Here is a 22,664-nt window from a genome sequence, read left to right on the forward strand (position 1 = left end):
AATATTATTCTAACTATTCTATGATTCTATGGTTCTATGAATATGTGTTGAAAAGATTTTGAAAATTTCTGCTTATACATCAGATATACTTCTTAAAACCACAGGTGTTCTCCTTTGCTTCACACATAAGCACATCTAAGATTAAAGAGCAAGACAATCACAACACAGCTGATGAATTCTTAATCTCAGAAACAGTGGTAAATCAAGGGAAAACACAGTCTCATTAATGGTTGTTCTTTTGTGATTAAGTATTAGTTATCTGCTATGTTTGACATTCTGTAGACCTATTTATTTGATTAATTTAATTGTCGTCCTAATTAATTTAATTATTTTGTAGCAAGGGTTGAGAGGCTGCGTATTCATGGTTCTCTACACGGAACTACACTGATTACCAGCGCTACGGCTTGCTGAACGGGTAAAAAGACGCCGACCGGTCCCCGGTACCCCTTTCGCTTGTCCGGGCCTGACTGCTGCGCCCTCTGCTAGTTTCTGCCTGAGCGCCGTTGTTCGCACGTTTACGTAGGGGATGGGATTATTTACGGTGGTTTTAATTAAGCATGGAGATCAGGCTTTGCAAGAGAGAGCCCCCAGTCCTTGGGCTTCTGAAGTGATGAGTACATATAAACAACTCTTCGATTTGTGAAGAGAAAAAATAAGGTGTGTGTGTGTGAATGTAAAAGGGGGCTGATTTCTCCAGAAGCACAGGGAAAACTGTGGGGCTGAGGGAGCAGGGAAGGGGAATTTGAGGATTGCTTTAGTTGTCACTCCACGAAACAGACATATCTTCACAAGCAACTTTTGACTAACCAGGAGACAGCAGGCTGGGCTCTCTCCGAACTGCGGGGCGACACGTCCCGCCCGCCACCCTCTCCCCACGCACACGCCACTCCGCAGCCGCGCAGGGGGCGAACATCGCCCCCAGCCTCCCGCAGAGCACTGTAGGCTCCCGGCGGTCGGGGAGGCGGTCCGCGCTGTAGCGAGTCACCCGGGAAGGCAAGAGCCTCCCGGGACCGCCGCGCCACTCACTGCCGCTGCCGAACGGCAACCCGCGGAGCGCAGCGCGGCTGTAGTAGCGCTCCACCGTCGGGAGAGACGGTACAGCCCCGGCGCCTGCGCCCCACCGCGCTCCTGCGGAGGGGGCGGGGGGCTGAGCGAGGGGCGGCCGGACGCGGCCCCAGTCGAGCCCCCCGCCCGCCCTTCCGCAGCGGGCGGTTGCTACTGCGCGGGCGCTCACGGTAGCGGGGGGCGCGGTGTGGGCCGGGGAGCGCCCGTCTCCCGCGGTGCCCTCGGCCCCGCGCTAGGACCGCCGGTCGCGGAAACCGCCCTGAAAGAGAAGGAGAACTTGCTCGTCTCCGCCTGCCACCGCACCGCCCGCACATCCTCTCCCGCGGCGCATCCGCCCGCCCTCTTGGTCTTGCTTCCCCCAGGGAGCCAGCCCCGGCTGGAAGATTTCCCTGCTCGTTTCCCTTGGAGGGGTTTTGCCGGTAGCGGTGTACCGAGGGGAGGCTCCGTCACTAAGGCACCCTGCCTCACCCTGCGGGGGAAGGGAGCTGGGTGGGGGCAAGCCAGGAAGGGAGGATCTCAGTGGCTCTCCTAAAATCTATTAGCAGACTGCGAGGAGGGAAGAGTTTGGCACTTCGCAGACGAGGTTGGGCTTGTTTTCCCCAGCGGTGATGCCACTGGACTGAGAGCGGCGCGGCCGTGCAAGTTGGGCGGACGGAGCCCCCTCTCCCTCCTCCTCCTTCACGGCCCCACAGACCTGGTCCAGCGCCTTCAGCCCGGTGGCTCGTCGTTGCCGCCCGCTGTATGAGAGCTAGTCCGAGGACAGAGAGACTCAGAGCCTGCTAGGGCTGCTTTTCTCCGCCCCCCGGACTTTCCCACCACCGACGACGACCGGCGCGCACCCCGGAGAGTTGTGTCGGCAGGCTCCGTGCTATGGCGAGGCTGCGGAGAAGCAAACTAGCCGCTGGATTTCTATTACTTTTCCAGTGCCTGAGCGAGCGCTGCCAGCTCGCCGGCGGGGAGGCGCCGAGGCAGAGCCGCGGTAAGCGAGGCCGGTACCTGCCGGGCGGGGCCGGCCCGGGTCAGCGCCTCCAGCCTAACCGGAGGAGGGCCGGGGTGCGGGTCGGAGGTCGGGCCACTTTCCCTTAGCACCGGCGTGGTGCGGGCTCCGGCGGCAGCTCGTGGGCCGCGTACTCGGGGAGGGCAAACGGCGTTTGGGGGCTGGCTCCCCTTGCTCCCAGGGGAGGCCCGGGATGACCGCGGTCCCGGCTTCTCCAGAAAGAGTACTCCGTTACTTTATTTTTTGTTTTAATGAGAATTTGGGACTTTCCTCCTTTAATAACTCTGCCCACGATCACTGGGAGCCGGTGCCGTCCCCCTTCGCAGCCCCTTCGAGATGTCCCCGAAGCCTCCTTCCCAGCCACGTACGAGGCTGCTCCCGAAGGCGAGGGTCTTCCCTCAAGAGCCGGGAAGGGAGGGACGGGAACACCGGCGCCCCCGGGAGCCCGAGGCAGTCCCGGCAGCCTCCTCCCTGCCGCCCGCGGCGGGGCCCCGCTGCGCTCCCAGTATCGAGCCGTGGAAGGGGAGGCAAAGTTTCCCTGCAGATCCTGCTTGGGAGAGCTAGCGGGCACTCTCCTCCCCCGCGGAAGTCAGTCGCTTGCAGTCTTCCCTGGGAACCAGGCGTGGAGAGGAGAAAGAGAATGGCAGAAGTCCCAGGGGGCCGTAGTACCTGTTCGTTGAGAGCGAGACGCTCGCTCTGTCGACTGAGTTTGTGATAGTATGAGGATCCTGTCTGAGACACCTGTTATTAGTGCACGGCACCCGGCACCTGTAGTGCTTTCTCCCGGGCCACTGTTTCCCACAACGTGGGGTTCCCTTTTGATCACTAAAGCCTTCTGTATCCCACATTCTTGTGCTGTGGAGGGGAAAGCTGCTAAAGGAAAGCTTAGCTATTTTGCGGATGAGTATTTAAGGAACAAGTGAGGAAAGTCGTGGGTTTTGTGTGTCAGGGGACCTTGCTGCTTCAGCAGCTTCTAGTTTATAGAATCTTTCAAAAGCGGTGCTTTTGTGTTCGAAATACCAGCCAGATTACTATCGGATGAAACAAGTCCACTGGCTTTCCTGGTGCAACAGAGCTGCCCCTTCTTCCTTTATAAAAGGTTGGATACAATTGTGAAGAGTCTTGTGGTCACAGCGTAACTGACCCGAACAAGAGAGACTGGGGAGTTTTTTGAAATGTCCAGTGAGATGATGTGCCAGACAGAGATGGGATTTTCCTTGGCAGGGGCCTACTACTGAGTTTGGGAATTACTAAATGACAAGGTAGATCAGCAGATTGCTGAGGCTCACATGTCACTTGGGGTCAAAGGGAAAAAACAGGAGGAGACTTTTCATGTACTGCTTCATGTTGTTGCTTTCAGGGCTGTAGGTAAGAAATGTTAGTGTTTGTTAGTTATAAGGAAAAATAAAGGATGGTGGTGAGATTAGAAATTTACTTCGTTGTATGGCCATGGACTGATCTCACAAAGTTTATTAATCTTCTAGCCATTGTACTCAGAAAAGATTGGTAGTGCTGACTAAATTAAATGTGATTTGTCAGTGGGCAAATAGTCTCTGCACATCACTGATTTAGGCTATGAAGTTGTAGTAGTCATCAGTGTCTGCACCAGGAGGTGCTAAACAGAAGATAGACCGACAGCTTGCTTATCTGTAAATCATTTATTAATGTCTTGCTCCTCCCTGAGTGTGATGTGAAGTATCAAGGAGTTTATAAGCAGGCAAATATTATTTTGATATTTAATGCATTCTGAAGAAAATATACCAAATGATTCTTTACTTCAAGTAGTAAGATGGACAATCTGATGTCAAGTTTTGATAGCTAGTTGTTTATAACTTTCCTTCTCTCTTGGTTCAAAATCTGTATTATGACAGCAATAATCAAATGTCATTAACATAATCAGAGTTGTATTTAACAGGTTTTCATAATTCCTTTTTTTTTTGGATCCTGTTCTTTGGAAGGAATGCAGTGAGGAACTGTGATCCGTAAGAAGAGGATAATTATGTAAATTCAACTTCGGGTCCAGTGAGTCAAGATAAAAAGTGCTGTTTCAAAGTTTTACTGTATTTAACATTACTGCATACCTTTTGATCAGCTCAAAACCTTTGAAGAATTAAAGTGAAAAATATAAATCTTTGAAGTTGCTGCAGATTCTTAAAGGGAGGCTGTTCTGACATATTCTTCGAATACTCAGTTACAAAACGCCTGATTGAAACTGAATGAAGTAATAGTATCAAGAAATGGAAACGTTTAGTATGCCCGGGCAGAGCTGAGGCCAGGAAAGGATTTCCGAGGATACTACCAAAGGGAGATGCCCTGATTCCAGCAGAGATGGGAAAAACCAAGTACACGCGCGGTTTTTCGCCAGCTCCTCACAATTATGCTGCCGGGTGCAGCCATGTGGGATCAGTTGCAGCCAGATCACGTCCGAGGCGTGCGGGAGCCTGCCTGGCTGCCCCTGGGTGTTGGTAAACCCCACGTTTGGGTGCCCGAGGTGCGAGCCGGGCGGCGGCGGCGCTGCTGCTGTTCCCGGCTGAGGGCCCCGCGCCCCCGCGCCGCGCGGCTCTTCCCGGGAGGGCGCCTTCCGCCCTCCGCCGCGCCGCTCTCAGTGTCTGTGCTGCTGCTAAAAATGCTATAAATGGAGGTTGAAGGTTCTTAAACCATAAGGTTTGTGTGTATGCGTGTTTTGCACTAATCCATGTATGACGTGATTTGATTGAACTGAAGCACATGGTCTTTTGAAAGCTCACGCAATTAAGGCTCCCATTTGTTTTAAGTGAGGGCTCGCTGTTGAAGTGTTTCCAAAAGAAGCCTTGGAAATGTTGCATTCTTTTGCAAACACCATCAGTCAAAATTAGGAGGCCGTTATTTCAAGTTTTCTTCTGTCAAAGCATATTCCAGAACCCTGGTATAATTTCTATTCACTGGACTGCTGCTGTCTCCAGGCATCAGCATTCAGAGAGGAGTAGAATTATTTTTGTGGGATAAACTACTATTAGGGAGTGTTTATCTAGCATTTATCTACTGCTGAAATAGTCACATTTTCTGTTTTGCCTGACCTTTACTCTGTTTAAATAAATAATAAAAAAAAAAGCCCCACAACCAAACCCAAACTTTTGCCATTACACAATAGGACCTTTAGCTGTTATCTTAGAAGTACCTAATGAAACGCAATATTAGACAACATGTACGAAAGTTAATTTTTATCCTTGGCATTCAAAATGACTATTTTTTTTTCCTGTACGTGATATATGCAAAATAGAGACAAGTAGGTTTAAGAATCCCAGTGACATTTGAGAGTAAATCCTATTTATATATATCATATGTATTCACTAAGAATTCCTTCTAAAGTAATATTTTTTTAAGTCTCATTCATCTTGGTTCTTCCTTTTATTGTTTGTGGGGTTTTGTCATTGTCATTCCTTCTGAAAGGGTGGTTTGAGATACTGCTAATAAATAGTGGGTAAATTGACTATGATGAGGTTGACTTAGATATTCAGTGTCATAGAAAGTTATTTCCACAAATTTAGAGTATGATCAATACTCATAGTTTACCAAAGGTTTTAAAATCCATTGGGTAAGACAGTGTTTTTGTTTGGCTGTAAATATCCCTCTTGAGAGTTTACATCCTCATGCAGCAATGCCTTAAAACCCAACAAACACTTGCTTTGGATGCTAGGTTTTGTTTGACACTTGGAGTTGATGATAAATATCAGGGAAGCTAGCTTTCTACACTGTAAACAAATGTAGAAAATGAGGAAAAGGTCTTTACAGTTTGAAAAGTTCTTTTGTTCTGGACAACAATTTAGTAGCAACACATACAGGCCATTTAGAGCAAAATGCTGGGGCAACATCTACTGCCTTGCTGAATACCAGATTCCTTTAGATAAATTTTGTAGTTCAAGAGGTTTGTGTCTTTTTGAGGAAGAGTCTCCTGAGAGCATGAAGGAGCTAGATGAGGAAATTCATAATGCCAAGTGATGAAAGAGACCCACTGAGGAAAATAGTTGCAGACCTATGGTGAGTTAACATTTTCATTAAGGACTTTTTGGCACATTTTTGGTGGAGCAGTGCTGCAGGTCTCTGTGTCTGCACAGACCTCAGGAGATGGAGGTTTGAACCTGAAGCTTGTGTTTCCTGCAGGACTATTTTGCAACAGTCCCCAGAAAGTTGCTTTGCTTGGAATTGCACTAGACAGCTATTGCACAACAAACATGCTCAGTTCAATCCTACTGGTTTTCTCCACAAAGCATCATTTGACTTTGGTTCTGATAAAAGTCACTGCGGTGTCATTGGACTGTGAAATACTGAGCAGTTTTGCCTTTAAAGTGCTGGCAAAAAGAAAGCTCTGTAGCAGTCCCAGGTTCAAAACTTACTGAGACCACAGTCTCTCAATCTGAGAGCACAGATGGGGTAACTGATACATTCCCGATGTGGTTCATGCTTCCTAAGGAAAGTGAATGCCAATACAATTTAAGAAGGCAGTAGTTAAGGAAGTGTGTTCTGGGGGCCCTCTACAGAGTGAAAGAAAGGTAATTTGACAGGAACATTTCTCATCCAGTACAAGAAAATGTTGCAATCTTGCCAGCAGTGCGAAATTATATCCAACCATTAGGTCTGATGAGGGCTGAGCTAGGAGTGTTAATGCGGTGCAGTTGGCAGATGTCATATTTACTAAACTGGAGAATTGCATAATCACAGCAGGAATTGAAACGACCCAGGAGATTACTGTCCATGGAGAAGTATGTAGTGAAGCCATGCTAAGTGCAGGTGAGTTTTTGTTTGTGGCTCCTGACAAATGAGCATAACATATCGCCCTGAGGTAATGTTTGTGAGTGCTGGGTGCTGTGCCTCATCATGGAACACCTCCTCTGCTTCCTCCTCTTTTCTTTTGCCTCATCCAACTCATAAACATAGCCCCAATTAGCACTCCTTGCTGTCAACATTGAGCAATCAGTTGTGTTAAGTGTCCTTGTAAATTCTCGGTTTAAAAGAGCTTGTGTAATATTTTGAGCTCTCTAGACCAAAAGGCAGCGTGTAGGAGTGTGTTTTCAAGTTGGATTTGGCTCAGCCTTTTTCTCTTCTGAAATGGGCAAATGGATCGGGTTCTTAGGCCAGATCCAGGGTCAAGCTTGACACTTGAGTTGAACACACAGTTTCAAAAGTAGCAAACAGCTTGATGGAATGATACATCAAGAGAAATGTAAGGATTAGTATGAAGAGAGATACAAGTCAAGACATCACAAGAATGATGCATCTGCTGCAATGGCAAGATCCCAGCAGGAATATTCCCTTTCACTTTAAGAAATATGTAGACTAATTGAGGAGTATCACATGAAGAAAACAAACAAACAAAACACAAAGGAAAGAGCACTGCTAGAGAGAATAACACTCAGAGATTACATGGTAAGGATCTTCATATGTGTAAAAGGCTTCCACAAAGAAGAAGGAATTAACTTGTCCCCAACAATAAGTAATGATTTAAATTGCAGCAACAGTCTTCTAAATGTTAAGGCAAGGGTAGTAGAGTATCAATGAGTAGTCTTCATTGCTGGAACAGGTTAGATAAACATATCCGAAACGTCACTCTATCCAGAAAGGCAGCTGCTGTTCCTGCCTTGGAGCAAATGCTGGTCAGTGTGACCTTTCAAGGTCTTACCCCAATATCTTTAATCGTTCTGTGTGAGTAGCTTCAAGTACACAAGGGTTCACCTTGAACTCCACAGCTAGATAAAATACAAGCATGAATTCAAGTGCTCTCTTGGCTTGAGGCCTCTGTGTCTCGTTTGTCAATGATATATGTAACTTTAATGTGATTTTAGTATACACTTTCTGTGGCTGCAGACAAGGTAAAGACATTTAAAATGCTGCTTTAGAGTTCTTATGTCATGAAATAAGGCTTCTAAAATAAGATTTGGTTCTTACTTGGTTTAGAACTTTTAATGTGAATGCTATCTAGGTTCCAATTATAACATAATTTGGCTGCTTTTTTTTTCTTTCAAGATGTTCTCATAGTGACTTTTTGGACTTTGGGCGGGCACCACTTATCCCATTTTGTTGTGTGAAAAGTCCTTGACTTGAGTAGGAAGAATTCCACAAATAGAATATATAAAACTTTCATTTAACCTGTCTGGTAGTGTTTCAAATATATGTTGTTTCACAGTTCATGAACTACAGTCCTTTTCTTTATGCATATAATCAAACTGTGTCAAAGGGCTGCTTATGTTACAGGGATATAAAAGCTTCCAAGGCAGCTTTCCTTAGCTGCTATAGTTAGTAGGGCAAATTCTGCTGGAAGCTTCACCTGCGTTTAGTAGCAGAACAAGGTGCAGTGGTTTTTCCAGTATAAGCACTTTGAGTCGTACTTTTTTTTTTTTTTTCTGTTCAAGCATTATGTTTTGGATTTGTTTTTCTTTTTTTTTTTTTTCCATTTGATCAGAATGTAAATTTTGCAAATATTAAATGGCAACACTGTATCTGGACTGAATAATTGCAGCTTTTCTTTTCACAAGAGTTACTAGGCTGATTGTTAAAGGCAGGTATCATCCTTTGTACCTGCAGCAATTTCTGAAGGGTGAAGTGTTAAAGAGAAGGGAGTTCATCACTATGCAGATTCTTCTTTTATGAGTCACCAGTTGAACTAAAAATCCATTGGAAAATGCTATCTTGGCCTCCACAGAGAACTGGAAGCCAGCATCAGTCTCTGTTACTACAGTTGCTCCATGGTATTCTCCAGCTGCATGTTTCTGGTTTCCTATGTGGGTGTTTGTGATTCTCCTTTTGAATTTGCAAGCCAGACAACATGTATTTGCAATTCGACTTAAGTCACAACATGTATTTGCAATTTGACTTAAGTCAGTCTGGGATATCAACCCAAGGCCCTCTGTTAGGAACCCATTTGTGGCAGGACAGGTTGCAGAGTTCCAAGGCTCTTCTCTTTCAGCCTTCATTTCCTCATTGCCCTTATTGCCTGCATTTAGAGGTTGCTTCCTTCTCAGTGCACTGTTTCAGTGGTTCATGTGGCCATGGTCTATGTCAAATGGACCAGACCTGCTTTTGTTAGTCAAGTGAGATTTAAAAAGTAGAGAGAGAGAGAAAATACTCTATTTTGGAAGAGGTAGAGGAGGGGGAAATATAATTATGAGAACAAAAGTAGTATTTTTAAACCTCTGAGCATTATAAATCCTCTTAAAACAACATAAAAACTCTGGAAAAATGGAATCATAGAGTTGTAGAATCACAGAATGGTTTGGGTTGGAAAGGACCTTGAACTCATTTAGTTCCAATCCCTCTGCCATGGGCAGGGATGCCTCACATTAGGCCATGTCACCCAGGGCTCTGTTCAACCTAGCCTTGAACACTGCCAGAGATGGAGCATTTGCCACCTCTCTGGGCAACCTGTTCCAGTGCCTCAGCATCCTCACAGTAAAGAACTTCTTCCTTATGTCTAACCTGAGCCTCCCTCTTTAAGTTTAAACCCATTACCCCTTGTCCTGTCACTACAGTCCCTGATGAATACCTGACTTCTGTTTAATACTTCCAGGTATTATATAGGCTTAGTAAAAAAATTTCAAAGAAACAACCAGTTGAAACTGGAAACTTATGTCAAAGTTGACATGCTCTTGCCAAATATTTCAGCTGGGAAGTGTCAATACAAATAATTTGGAGTTTCTTATTTTGATGGTGATAAAATGTCTCATTTCAAATATTTTAGAATAAAAGTATTGTATTAGGATATATAAGCATAATTGAAAACACTTTGTTTTGGAGTTGGTGTGTGTGTATATATACATTTTAATTTCGTATCCTGCAGCAAACGTTGACTGTTTGCTCTTAATTTGAACAAGATACAAATTTTGACTTAGGTTGGAAAATTAATTTTCTAGTAATCTCTGAGACTTATTATTGTTGACAATTTAGCTGCATACTGTAAGCCTTATAAAAACAGATGTTTTTATCTGGTAGAAATCTTACTTTTATTGATTACAGGAAAGGCAGAAGGGCTGAAGACAATAGTCTTGATCATTCAGTTAGGTTTTTTTACTACTTTATAGCATATTTCTCATTCAGGTTCCTTCTTGATTAATATGATATTCATGAGGTGACTAAATTAAAAGAAAGCATGTTTTCCAGACTGCAGCTGCTATAAAGATAATAGATTTATGGTTTATTTTCAGTAAACGCATTTATGGACCAAAAGCTTAGCATTTGGTATATTGCAGAAACCTGACCTCAATATCAACACAATCTATTACTGGTTCCTATTTAAATATATACATATACATATATACACACACACACATTTTTTATATGTACACACACATACACACAGAGTTGTAGTCTCAAAACAAAGAAAACTTTGCTAGGGTGAATCACCATTATAGATTATCATCAGTTCTGGTTTCCAATTACTTTTTATTAGATCTGTTATTTAAAAAAAACCCAACACAACACTTTTAATGAATAAAGTGTATGTAATGCAGCGCTTTTTAGCTTTTAATGCAAATTATGCAAGACTTCATAATTGAAATATGTAATTGTACACTGTGGAATTACACAGATTTTCATGTTTGCATTCAACCACAGAAGACTGAAGGGGTCTTTCCCCTACTAAACATCAAGCTACAAAAAACCATAATTGCTTCCAGTTTTGCTGATATTAATGTATTTACCCTTCTCAAACCTTCTCATTTCACTTTTAATACTGCAAGCTGTTGGAGGCATTTTCATCTTTCCAATGCACAAGTAACAAAATATTAATAGTAGTGATTAGTTGTCTTAACAATTTCTTTCCTAGAACCCACATAGCTAGAAAGGACTACATAGGTCATCAAGCCTTTACCTTGGGTGAGAAGCAGTTGTGTCATGGATATCATTTCCACATGCTGCCATGCACCGCAGGCCATCAGTAATGCTCTTCCCCATAACACTTCAAGCACCTGGTAAAATAGCAGCATCCCCAAGTATAATGTGTCACTGGAGATAATGAGGGCATTTGCCAACAGTTTAGATTTCTACAATAGCAAAGAAGTTTGAATTTTAGTTTGATTTGTTTGAAAGCTTGTCTTTCTGTTTTTGCTTAGCCTGTTTTTCTGGGGTTTTTTGGGTTTTTTTTCCTTTTTTTTTTTGTTTTGTTTGGGTTTTTTGTTTGTTTTGTTGTGGTTTTTGTTGGTTTTTGTTTGTTGTTTTTTTTTTTGCCTAATATACTTTGCTTTTTCATCCCCTGTTTTGTCTTATGCATGATTACATTTATTGCAGAGTTGGTAGTACTGGTTTTGTTTCAATTCTGAGCCATTTTCTAGAATAGCATAAATGACTTGGAAAATGGCTCTTCCTAGAACAAACAGTTTGAATTGAGAAAAGGAGCTACCATTATCTTTTGTCAGCTGCTCCAGCTAGCCATGTATACATCCTGCAAAGTGGTCTAGTGTTTAAAAGGAGGCAGGTTTATAATATGCTTCAGTTGAGCTGCCTGAGGATTGGCAGTTCTGCTATATAAGGGTCAAACCTTGTACTTGTGGGTTTTGTTTGATTTTTTTTGTGTGTGTGTTGTTTTGTTTGTTTGAGTCTTTGGTTTTGTTTTTCTTCTTTTTTTTTTTTTTTTTTTTTTTTACCTCCTGGATGTGAATTTCAACTCTTTGGACTAATTGTAATCTTGGACACAAGAGGAAAATTTTTCACATCGGAATAATCTCCCCATGGAAGTCATAGATTCCCTAACACTGGACACTTGCAAGATTCAGCCAGACAAGGTGCTCGGATGTCTAGTCTAGGTCATGCTTTGCCTTGAAAGGTTAGACTGGATGACCTTGAGGACCCTTCCAACCTGGTACTCTATGATTCTATAATCTTTTAACTGTGTCACAAGTGTGTGTCAAGCTTAAATCCAGCTTGTGTTCCTAGCTTTGTTTAGCTATTGTCTGAGGTTCAACCCCAGACTTTTGATTCCCATCACTTGTCAGTAGTTAGTTTGTATACTCTACTTCTCTGTTGCTGTTTGCAGGCCATACTTGTCTTACAGATTTCTGAGTTATTCCTGTAATCATTATAGCTATGCACTGTATATTCATTAGTATTATTATTCTTGGAAGACCTTATAGAAGTAAGGCAATATCCTAATTTTCCAAATAGGAAAGTGGTTTTGAAAAAGTGATTACCTTGCCAAAGTTAAAAATGTAATGTGTCTCAAATTGTATGAGTTGGTTTTTTACGCAACAGCCGAGTTACCTTTTCAGTTTCCCCTTGCTTCACCAAAGACAGGGCTGTAATTTCTGTCTGCATTCTCATCCCTGAATTCCCTAATCTAACCTTTTAAATCCCAGTCAGGCTTCTGATCAAATAACCTGTGTCTGTTGGGGGAAAAAAAATCACAATTAGAGTTGGCTAAGGGCTCCGATTAGTGTAGAGACAAGGTTTAATTTGGGACTGCTGTAGATTTTGTCGTTTCTAATGTTCCTCTCATCGCTTAGGCTTGCAGCAAGAGAGGCATTTGTGTCTCAGCTGTTTATACAGCCGATCCCAAACTGCCACATTTTATAGTCTAATGTAATAAGTTTATTTTCTAAACACAAGTACGTCTGAAGGATAGACAAACACTGGGTCAGATTTCTGCTGCTTGGCACTTTGACAGTTGGAAGGATTATGTCCAAATCTTTTTGGTTTTGCTATTGAATTCTTGGAGAGAAGAGAATGATGATGTTTTACAAACTGTAAAATTATTTTTCCTGTAATTAAGCTCTGAGAATGACAATCCAGATTCAGTAATTTGTAGTCAGAAGAAATATTTCCAAAACAATCAGTTTCCAGTACTCCTGAATTGAATTCTTTGACTGTTTGAAAGCATATCTTCCTCAGAAAATGAGCATTGCAAGATGTAGAATATTGTGAATTTACTGCACAAACATGATAGCAGCCTTTACTGGGAGTGTAACTTCTTGAATTTTTAAGATTACTGACAAATGCTGTATAACACATGTATAACACATTTATACAGAGTCCACATACAATGCTGTGCCTCTGATGCTATAAATCATGCTGAAGTTTCCTGCAGAGTAAGTGTCTGGCTGAAAACAGAACTGATAGATCTCCTAATACAATCAGTGCTTTTCAGCTGTTTCATCACCAGTGGTGGTTTTTGTTCGTTCTGCAGGAATAGTGATAACTTTAAAAAACTGGATTTAAAAACCTGTTATTCTTAGCTGGCAAAATACACGAGTCCCATCCCCCACCTAATTTTAAAGAAATTTAAATTATCTTTTGTAGATTAATAATTGGAACAATAATTGGAGAGAAACAAACAAAACAGCAACAACAAAACCAAAACTAGACTTTATGCTTTGGAATATTTGGGGTTTTATCCTTAGGCTCAAGTTACAGAAATCTTCTGTTATTTAGAACTGTGCTTAAATGTTTGCTTGACAGTAGTAATGTATGCAGGTTGTGTCCTACAGATGGGTGGGCTGAAAAAGATGTAGATGTTTCAGATTTTTTTTCTGATCTTGGGCTTTGGAATGTAGTTGGTCCAAAAGTCCCAGGCTATTTTCAACAGCAGCAATGAATTTTGCAGCATTGTTGCAGATCCTGAAGACGTTTCTGGAGAGAAGGATCTTTCAGCTTGCAGAAAAGACTGACTATCACCTTCCTATGTTGTTGTAGTGGACAACAGCAGAGGACTAGAGCGATCTATCCTTTGGCACATGCATCTTTGTTCCTCTTTAAGAACTGGGCATTGAGATTTTCCTTATTTATTCATTTATTTTTTCCTTATGATGTGCAAGACATATTTAGGAGATGCATGAGCTAAACATTCACTTAGATTTTATGATGTGTCTCCAAGGGGCTGAAATGTGGCCTGAGCTTGAGAAGCAATAAGCACGCACAGCTCACATCAAATTTAAGCGTAAACACTTACCACATGCTACTCCTTGAATGCAAATTTATGGTTTATCGTTCTACTCTTTACACAAACAAAATTGCTGTTAACTTCAAGGGATGACCCAGGGATGTTTACGGATCACATATGGTTATTTTTCCAGGCAGGAATACATAGTAATCTAAAGGTGAGGCCTTCAGGATAGGAAGTTATATCTAGCTTTATCTGCAGAAGTTTGCTGTAGTATGTAGGCTGCAAAATAAAAAACAATTCCTTTAGCTTTAGCCTTGACCCTCCCATGCCTGTATTTGAATATCATTATTTTATCCTTCTGCTGTTCTATGGCACAGCTTAGCCAGGGTGCATACCAAGCCAGCATTCTTACTGAAATTTTAAAACTCTGTGGCCAGGGAGATTGTCCAGCGTTTGGTTATGTCTTGCACCTACACAGTCATGTTTTATTGATAATCATAAATACATTGGAGCTTTAGCTTCATCTCTCTAATTATTTGGGAGTCTTTGAGACTCTTGCTGGTACAGTTGTAGAGCCAGCCAGCTGGCCCTCTTTTCCCAATAATCTATTGTTTAGCTATCTAGGGAAAGTTTTTTTAACTTTTAGGTATAATTCAAATCCATTTTGGGATTTTCCATAAAGTAGAAGGCAAAGAGAGAAGAGATATAAATTCATTCCAAAAAGAAAAATAGTTGCTTCCCTTGCAAGTCTCAATTTGGCACAGCACTTAAAAATGCAACTGAAGTGTGTACTTGAAGTGCATATGTAAAGTCTTCACTCAACTGACTTGTGCTAGAACACACTGGTAGGTGTTACTACAATGTTTATAGGGCCTTTTTTGTCTGAAATTTAATTTATAAAACAAAGTTAAATTCTGCCTTCACATACTTCAACACAGCCACAGTTTACTCCTGTAAGAGCAGTTTGGATCGGTTTGAAAAAAGTCTTTAGCCCACAAAGCCTTCCCTCTAATTCTGTGCTGTGCTCAACAACCCTTAGTGTATGTGAAATATTGCAGTATGGGATCTTTGGTCACAGTGCAGCCAGTGACCACTTTCCCATGGGCAGTAAGCTTGGCTTGTACGCTCCTAGGAAGAGAATGACTAAGAGTGATTTTTAACTTGATACTGAAAATGCGGTACATTTCCCAATGTTTTTATTATACTCCTTAAAAATGTTTGGGATTTGGAGTCTGGAAGGTTCTGGGTACTGTTTCATTGCTGATGTTTATCTTTGTATTACCTACTTGTAATTTGTGATAATGTAATTTACTTAATTGTAAGGGTAAAGGAAGTGCATTGGCTTCCAGAGTGCTTGAAGCTCTTGAAATGGGAAAAATAGGAGCAAGCAGAGCAGAATCCACGGTTCGACTGTGAGAGCTATCAGAACATTTGCTGAGCAGGAATAAAAGGCCTGATTCAGTTCACTCTATACATTGCAGCAGCAGTATTAATTCTGCAGGGCTATTCAGCCTGGGAGTCTAGAGGAAAGAGATCAAAACATCTATAGGGATTAGAAAAATCAGGTTACTTTGAGGACAAATATTCGGCTCCTTTAATTTATATCTATAGGAAGCCAGAGAGTAGAAATAGGAAAAGATATATTCAGAAGCTCGGTAGGGAAGCAGTGTCCTTTTAGGGGAAAACACTTAATTTTCTATTCTAATTCAGTTTCTTTTCTGTCTTTAAAAAAAAAAAAAAAAAAAGTAAAAATTATTTTAAAAATCCCCAAAAGCAAAACCCAAAAACTTTATCTGATTCTGTACTCCTGAAAATCACAGAAAGCAGCTACTGTCTATTCCACATTTTAAGGAATGTCAGGAACTTCTTAATTATATACCACAGGTAAACTGGAAAAGAAAGGTTCGCAACCTGTATCTCCCTGCCAGGTGACTGCTCTTATCAGTGGCTGCCTTGTAAAAAATATCTGAAGAATGAAAAGACTTTTTGTCCAGGTCTGTGCTGGACTATGCTTCTAGGCATTCAGGAGCAATGCTTCCTTTTTCACTCCCGAACACCTGCTTTTAGCAAGCCACTGCAGGACGGGGGAGGTCAGACCAGAAAGATAGAAGAGGACCTTTCTGGTCTGTAGCAGTTCAAAGATCCAATTGCTTATACACTTCTATAAACGTGCTCTTCTGAGGGGGAAGGAAGAAAAAGAAATATTAATGATGACAATGATAAGTACAGACTGAGTTCATTTGGCACTATGGTAATTTTCTGAATATTTACAGCTGTACTGTGGCAATAGTGGTTTAACTTGTAGCTTGACAGAGTATCCTCTGGCCATCATTGTGGCACTGCAAATCACAGCACTAAGCACTAAGGTATAACCCCATATAATGACTTCATTATAAATGAGATGTAGAACATAAATGTATTCTGCTCTCACTGCACATCCCTCTGCAATTGTGGACTGTATTTCCCTAACTTGTTAACTCACATGGTAGGTCATTTATCTTTGTTTGCCAAGGCAAATTGCTTCAGTCTTCATCTTTCCCAGGAATCCTAAAACATGTTTCTGGTTCAGAGACGCCCATCCCTCTCAACTTGCTCTTTTTATCAGTAAAAAGGCATCTCTGCTCTTACTCGCTTTGGGATTTTGATACCCACCTGCCAAGGTATTAGTATGAAGTTCATTGAATGATAGCTATTCCTGCTGTTCATATTTATCCAGCCAAATGGCATCTGAAGAATAATAGGCATCATTCTACAAACACACCAGGGAATCCCATGTGCATTTCATGATTTAAAAACATGTCGTGCTTTTTCTCCTTCCCGTCCCTCTTGATATTTATGCTGTAATATATTTTACTTGGCATTTGTGGATTTAGAATGGATGGCTTTGAATTTTGAAATAACTGTTTACAAGCTTTTCTATAGATTTCATCATCACCATACATTAAAATACTTTGTAAAAACTGATGGATTTAGCCACAAAACTGCCATGTCTAATAACTGCTATTATTTATTTTCATTTTACCAATGGAGCACTGGAGTATTGAATGACTTGCCAAGATCACACAAAGCAAATTTGGTGTAGGTACATGAGAAAAATGTCACAGTTCTAGTCAAAGTTTTCATGTTTAGCCTTCAGAGCAGAAACTGTATACTTCATAGTGATGGAACTAGAGACTTAAGATGTAAAGTTCCTAATTTAGTTACGGATTGTATTATTTGCTATTTTAGATTTTAAAAAGCCTCCCTGCAATTCTGTTGTCCTTTTTTTTTTTCTTTTTTCTTTTTATTTTTAAATTTTTCCTTCAATGCAATGAGCAAGAAGTAGAAGTGGAAATTACATGAAGCCAAAGGAACAGGCAGATCTCTGCACTGTCCTGGAGAAAAAGCTTGTCAGGGAAGTGGAGTCCTAGGAAATTCTAAGCTTACATTGAGCATCTCTTACATCTATGTGAGGGAGATAATGAAGGCCCTAGAAATCTCCTTAGAAGAGAACAAATCTGGAGAAATGCCATAGCCCAAGGATAGTTATATTACTAAGACATTTTTCCAAATGCTCCTCTCAGATGCATTTCAGTAAGAGCATGAGTTCCTCTGCCCCAGTGTGCAAGGACAAAAGTGTAGGACTCCCTAACATTTCTTCTTGCTTACACATAAAATATATCTGGACTTCCACTGAATTACACTACATATTCACAGGTAGCAAAAAAAATGACTTGATAGTGTGACTAAGTTTGGCTTTGACACCTACCAGAAGGAACAGGTAGTCTAAAATTTAACATCTGGTACCAGAAGAACCAGATATTCTTTAGTATGTGGTGCCCAGCACAACAACTTTTTGGGTTCTTTCCTTCATCTGAAGGTTGTTGTATAGTGTGTAGCCTAGAAATAAATATATAAATCATTCACCTGCTCTGTTTACCTTGAAAAATATATGCCAAGTTAAAGAGTTGTTCCCAAAGAAGTGATGACCAAGAGAAGGCAGCCAAATGTGCAGTATATGCAACTGAACATTTAATCTAATTTATAGGCTTTTTGCAATATAAAATTAAAGACCTGTATGATTTATTTTAAGGTTTGTTATAAATTAAATGCATCAGCTGGATGTTTATCTTTTCTTAAAGAACAATTAGCTTGTTTGGAGATTTAATTAAACCATCAAGTAAAATTATTGCTTCGATTCTCAAAGATATACCTTGTCAGAATATTTAGAGCAGATTTATAGGGAAAATATATTAAAAGTTTTCTAATCCTTTGCTTAATAACTTCTATGAAACATGCACTCCATTAGGCTTGGAATGTCTGGCTTTACAATGATCAGAATACATTTATAAGCCTCTCACCAAAACTGAAAATATGAGAATTTAGTTAATAAGATAAAACTAACTTACAGTTATACCATGCAGTTCTGTGACTGTTACTGTGGAGTTTCCTGAGTGCTTCATCTTGGGCATTTAGCAGTGACATCAGTGGGAGCTAAATGCCCCAAATTTCCTTAAGTAGTTCCAGGTAATGTAGTATGCAAGGTTATATTTTGCATTTAGTTTGGGCAAGTTTATTTTCTATTTGCTTTTAATAATACCAAGTAATGTTGAGGTTTTGCAGCTTCATAAGTCTTTCACTTGAGGGCAAATTGAAATCCAGCCATATAGTCCTTGAAATCAAAATAAATAGAAAAGATAATAGTCAGTCTTGGGACAGGATGACTTCTGATCAGTAGTCCCAGGCACTCACAGGACATTTGAATATGTGTTTCTAGAAGAACTTTTGATGGGAACATCAATTCCTGAAGAACACAGCTCTGCAGCTTTCACTGGCCTGGAGGAAGCTGTTGCTCTGGGAAACACTGAGCTGTATGTACAAAACGCTGACAGATCTTATGATCCTTGTCGTCTTTGTTTCCTGCTGCTAAATATTATTTAAAGAAAAGTAAAATATTTCAACTCTTTCAGAAGGGTGTAAAATAAATTAGGAGTATTTAGAAGGAACTGTGGGACAGTGTGGATTTATATGTTGATAGTATTTATGAACCCATTTTGACTGGTGCCCAGTTACAAGCCATTTTGTCATCAGTGTGTAACCTCTTATATAAATGTACACATAGAAGGGGTGTGTGTATTTGTATATATGCTTGTGTGTATGCACAGACATATTTAAATACAAGTCCCCACATCAGTTATACAGCAAATTTTCTTTGTCTTCATTCTTTATTTGCCTATTTATACACTGGTTTTCACAGTCTCTATAATAAGAATGTTATTTCAAGCAGTTGGTGTATTTACTTCCCAAAAGTACTATTCCTTTTACTGTTCTAGGAGTCTGTTCCACTCCATTTATTGATACAATATGGTGTATTCAGAAAAACAAAACCCCCTTTTTCCTAGCTTAATTACTGTTTTCAGTATTTTATATTCTTTTTTTTTTTTTTTTACTCAGTACAAAATAAAAGTGATAGATAATAGAAGATTGCAAAGAGCATGTAGTAGTCATCTTTTCTTGAAGTTTACTTTTGCTTTTTAACTTTTTACTTCTGTTACAACATCATACTATTTCTAACAGTACTTCATAGTGCATTCAAATAGAGTGACTACATGAGTGTACCAAGGTTCTTCTGATCACCTTTTTTTTGCTAGTCCTTGTAGAACCAAATTTTTGTGTTGATGATCATCACATACGTACTTACAGATGTTAGTCTAAATTTGCTCTTCTTACTCTGGCAAAAATCCCAGTGGCTCCAGTAATAATTTGCCTGTAAATGTTTATAGCTGTTCCTGATGGAGCTGCCCTGGTCCAGCTGCTCACAGTGGCTGTCTGGAGAGGAAGAATGCATGTGAGGATCAGGGAGCTCAGGAGGAAAATGGGTCCACATTGTGATCTAGTCAACTGACGTGTGACATGGCTCTTGGAAAGCAGGTGACTACTTCTCCCTGAGTCTTACAGATGTGGCATAAAAATGCAAAGCTTTCAAAGTTTATTAGATTTGGGAGCTAAAATTCTTGTTGAAACAAAAGCCAAGTCATGTGGTACCAATACTGTTGTAGGTATTTATTTACTGCTTCAACACACTCCATGGGCTGCAGGATCAAGTTTCAAGGGAGAAAATCCTTTACTTGCTTATACATCTAATTGGTTTCTTTGTAGCAGGTGGATACTTTTTATGTTTGGCATGAGTTATATGCTTAGCTTATAAAAGCAAATAGTAAGAATAAGCCTAAATTAAAACAAGATTATTTGAGTCTACTGCTCTTAAAATACTGTTCTCTTGTTTGGGGAAGCAGGAACTGAAGAGACTGGGAACGCCTAATGACTTTTCATAAATAGACCGCATTGGCAGATATGCCTATGTAATTTCCTACTCTTGAGAGTTTTATGACCCCTTCAGCTCTGAATCTCTTTTACTGCAGTCCTCCATCTGCTGAAGCAAATGAATCTTGCAAGAAACAGTTGTAAGTAGCAACGCAACTTTGTTGCTCTCCCTTAGCAAACTATTACCAACTTCCTCAGGATTCTTCATTAGGACACCTGAAGTGGTGTATTTTTGAAGAGAGTTTAATTATAGGTCTAGTGAAATGTGAGTAAAGAAGGAGCTCGGCAGGCCCAGAGATCTTAAAGCAAATTATACAAAGCACTTTGTTAGGAAGAGGAGACCTTCTAAACATAGATACTCAAAAAGATCCAACTTTATCCGACAGCTTTAGCAAAGAAATTCACTACCCTCTTCACCCTGTAAGGATAATACAAATCAAAACCATTCTAAAGTGAATATCAGTCCAGGCTTAATCTGTATTTTAATAGGGGGCATTGTTTGTCTTGCAGATGGTTTTCCAAGACTTCACTAAGTCAGGAAAATGTATTCAACAAAAAAGAAAAAAAAAAAAAAGCTTTCACCTTTTCACCCTTTGATTTTCATTGTTTCTCTAGGAAAAATATAATCTGTTTTTTATTTGGCAGTACATGACATTTTGTCATGTATCTCATTTTTCACAATGAGAAAAACAGTGATGCAGACAATTATACTTTTAGGCTTTACAGCAGGTTTTGAGACAATAATTCTAAAGCTTCAGTTGCATTCTGGCATAATGATTTATCATAGTTTAGGGGGTTTTGTTTTTGTTTTTTGTTTGTTTGTTTGTTTTAAGATTTAGGAGATTGAATTTGTGAGAAAGAAAAAACTATTTTTTTGCTCCTTAGTGATAGGGGTTTGTGGTACGTCTTATTTTATTTTTCTTCCCAAAGACATTTGGTGTGGTATCACATATAAGTTGGTCAGTTAGGGAAAATGGTTACTAACTGAAGAATTGTAATGAACATGACAAAACTCTGTGAAAATAGAGGCAGCTTCCCTCTGAGCAAATAGAAATTTTCATAAGTTGGCTTTGGGACTGGTCTTTTAGTATCTCCATAATAAATTTTCTCATAAAATGTGGGAGCATGCCAGTAAATTCTGCTCTTGTACTGATGACTCCTTTTAATTTGTGTCAGAAGAGAAGCAGAAAATCATATAAAAATGATAAGGAGATGGTGGAGTATGAAAAGACATGAAATAATATAAAGTTAAAATTCACACATTTGGTGACTGATAGCCAAAATTTCTGCTTCTAAGCTGAAAAAAGCCCTTATCATCTGCCTCCTTACTGCAGAAAGACTGGGCCTTAAAAATCTGTGACAGATGTGCAAAAAGCAAATGTGCTGCTAAAAGATATGAGAATCGGCTTTTTCAGCAGTGAGAAGGAACTATGCTGGTATAACCAAGCATAAAATATTGCATAAAATTCTGATTATTTTTTTTTGCAATAAAAATTCATTCAAATTGCAACACGTGCAGAGGAAGCCTATTTGGGAAGAAAAGGGACAATTTATTCTCTGTGAGGTGGGATAAATTTCTTTAGTCTCACAAAGTAAAGTCTGGAAGAAGATGTAATAGCTTTCTACAGATATAGTTAGGGAGAGAAAAGCAGAAAAGGAGATATTTGAGGTAAAGAACAAACAGTTTTACATTGGCCATAAATAAATTTATGTTGTAAATAAAAACAACAGCAACCAATAAAGCAGTGATTGTTCTGAATGTACTTCCCTTTCAAATTCAAAGAGCTCTCTTAAGAATGCATACCTCAAATTTATGAAATATTATATAGTGGATGCATGTGGCTGTAGGATGCTAGAGTCCTAACTCTGGTATAACCACTGCATAGCTTAAACTACACCTTCCAGGTCCTGTTGTTCAATACTGTGGAGAAAAGTGTTTTGTCCATCTTGGGAGATGATGAATGAGCCCTCCAAAGCTGTTTAGTCAATCTTCTACAGATAAACACACCTGCAGGAGCAATGCAAGGGAAGGGTGTTGCCCCAAGTCCGTGGCTGGAGGTGTAAAAGAACAGGCATCTTCACAGGCAATCCACTTTTTCTGGCATGTTCTGGACTTACAGTTCCCTTTCTGCCATGATCTGAAAAGACATTTAAATCATGTGTGTTGGGCTAAAAAATGAACGCCACAGCTTCTGCTGCCTGGAGAGCACCTCAGCAAGGCTTTGTCCAGGCATCTTGGCTTGCAGTGTCTCCAGCAGTGCTGTCTGTAGGCATGGGTTGTATCATAACCTTGCTGTTTCTGCTCCAGCAATCCCAACAGGAGCGGTTTCTTAGCATCACAGTTGTGTGTCTAACTTCTTGGTTTCTGCACAGCCTTTATGGCATGGCTGTTTAACTATAGATGTCACTTCATGTTTTTCTGTAATGATACTGTTGTGATAAGTACTTACATGATCC

General features: G+C 40.5%; 1 protein-coding gene across 1 annotated transcript in view; it reads left to right on the plus strand.

The window, feature by feature from the left end:
- Nucleotides 1–1,935: 1,935 nt before the first annotated feature.
- The window catches only part of PLXDC2 (plexin domain containing 2), a gene marked incomplete at both ends in the record, with an annotated part of 267,272 nt that continues 246,543 nt past the window's right edge, over nt 1,936–22,664 (plus strand). The window contains one exon of the mRNA XM_080611015.1: nt 1,936–2,044. Coding sequence (XP_080467141.1) covers nt 1,936–2,044 — 109 coding nt within the window. The remainder of the gene's footprint in view (nt 2,045–22,664) is intronic.

Source organism: Psittacula echo (assembly GCF_963264785.1).
Source record: "Psittacula echo genome assembly, chromosome: 2".
Lineage (NCBI taxonomy): Eukaryota > Metazoa > Chordata > Aves > Psittaciformes > Psittacidae > Psittacula > Psittacula echo.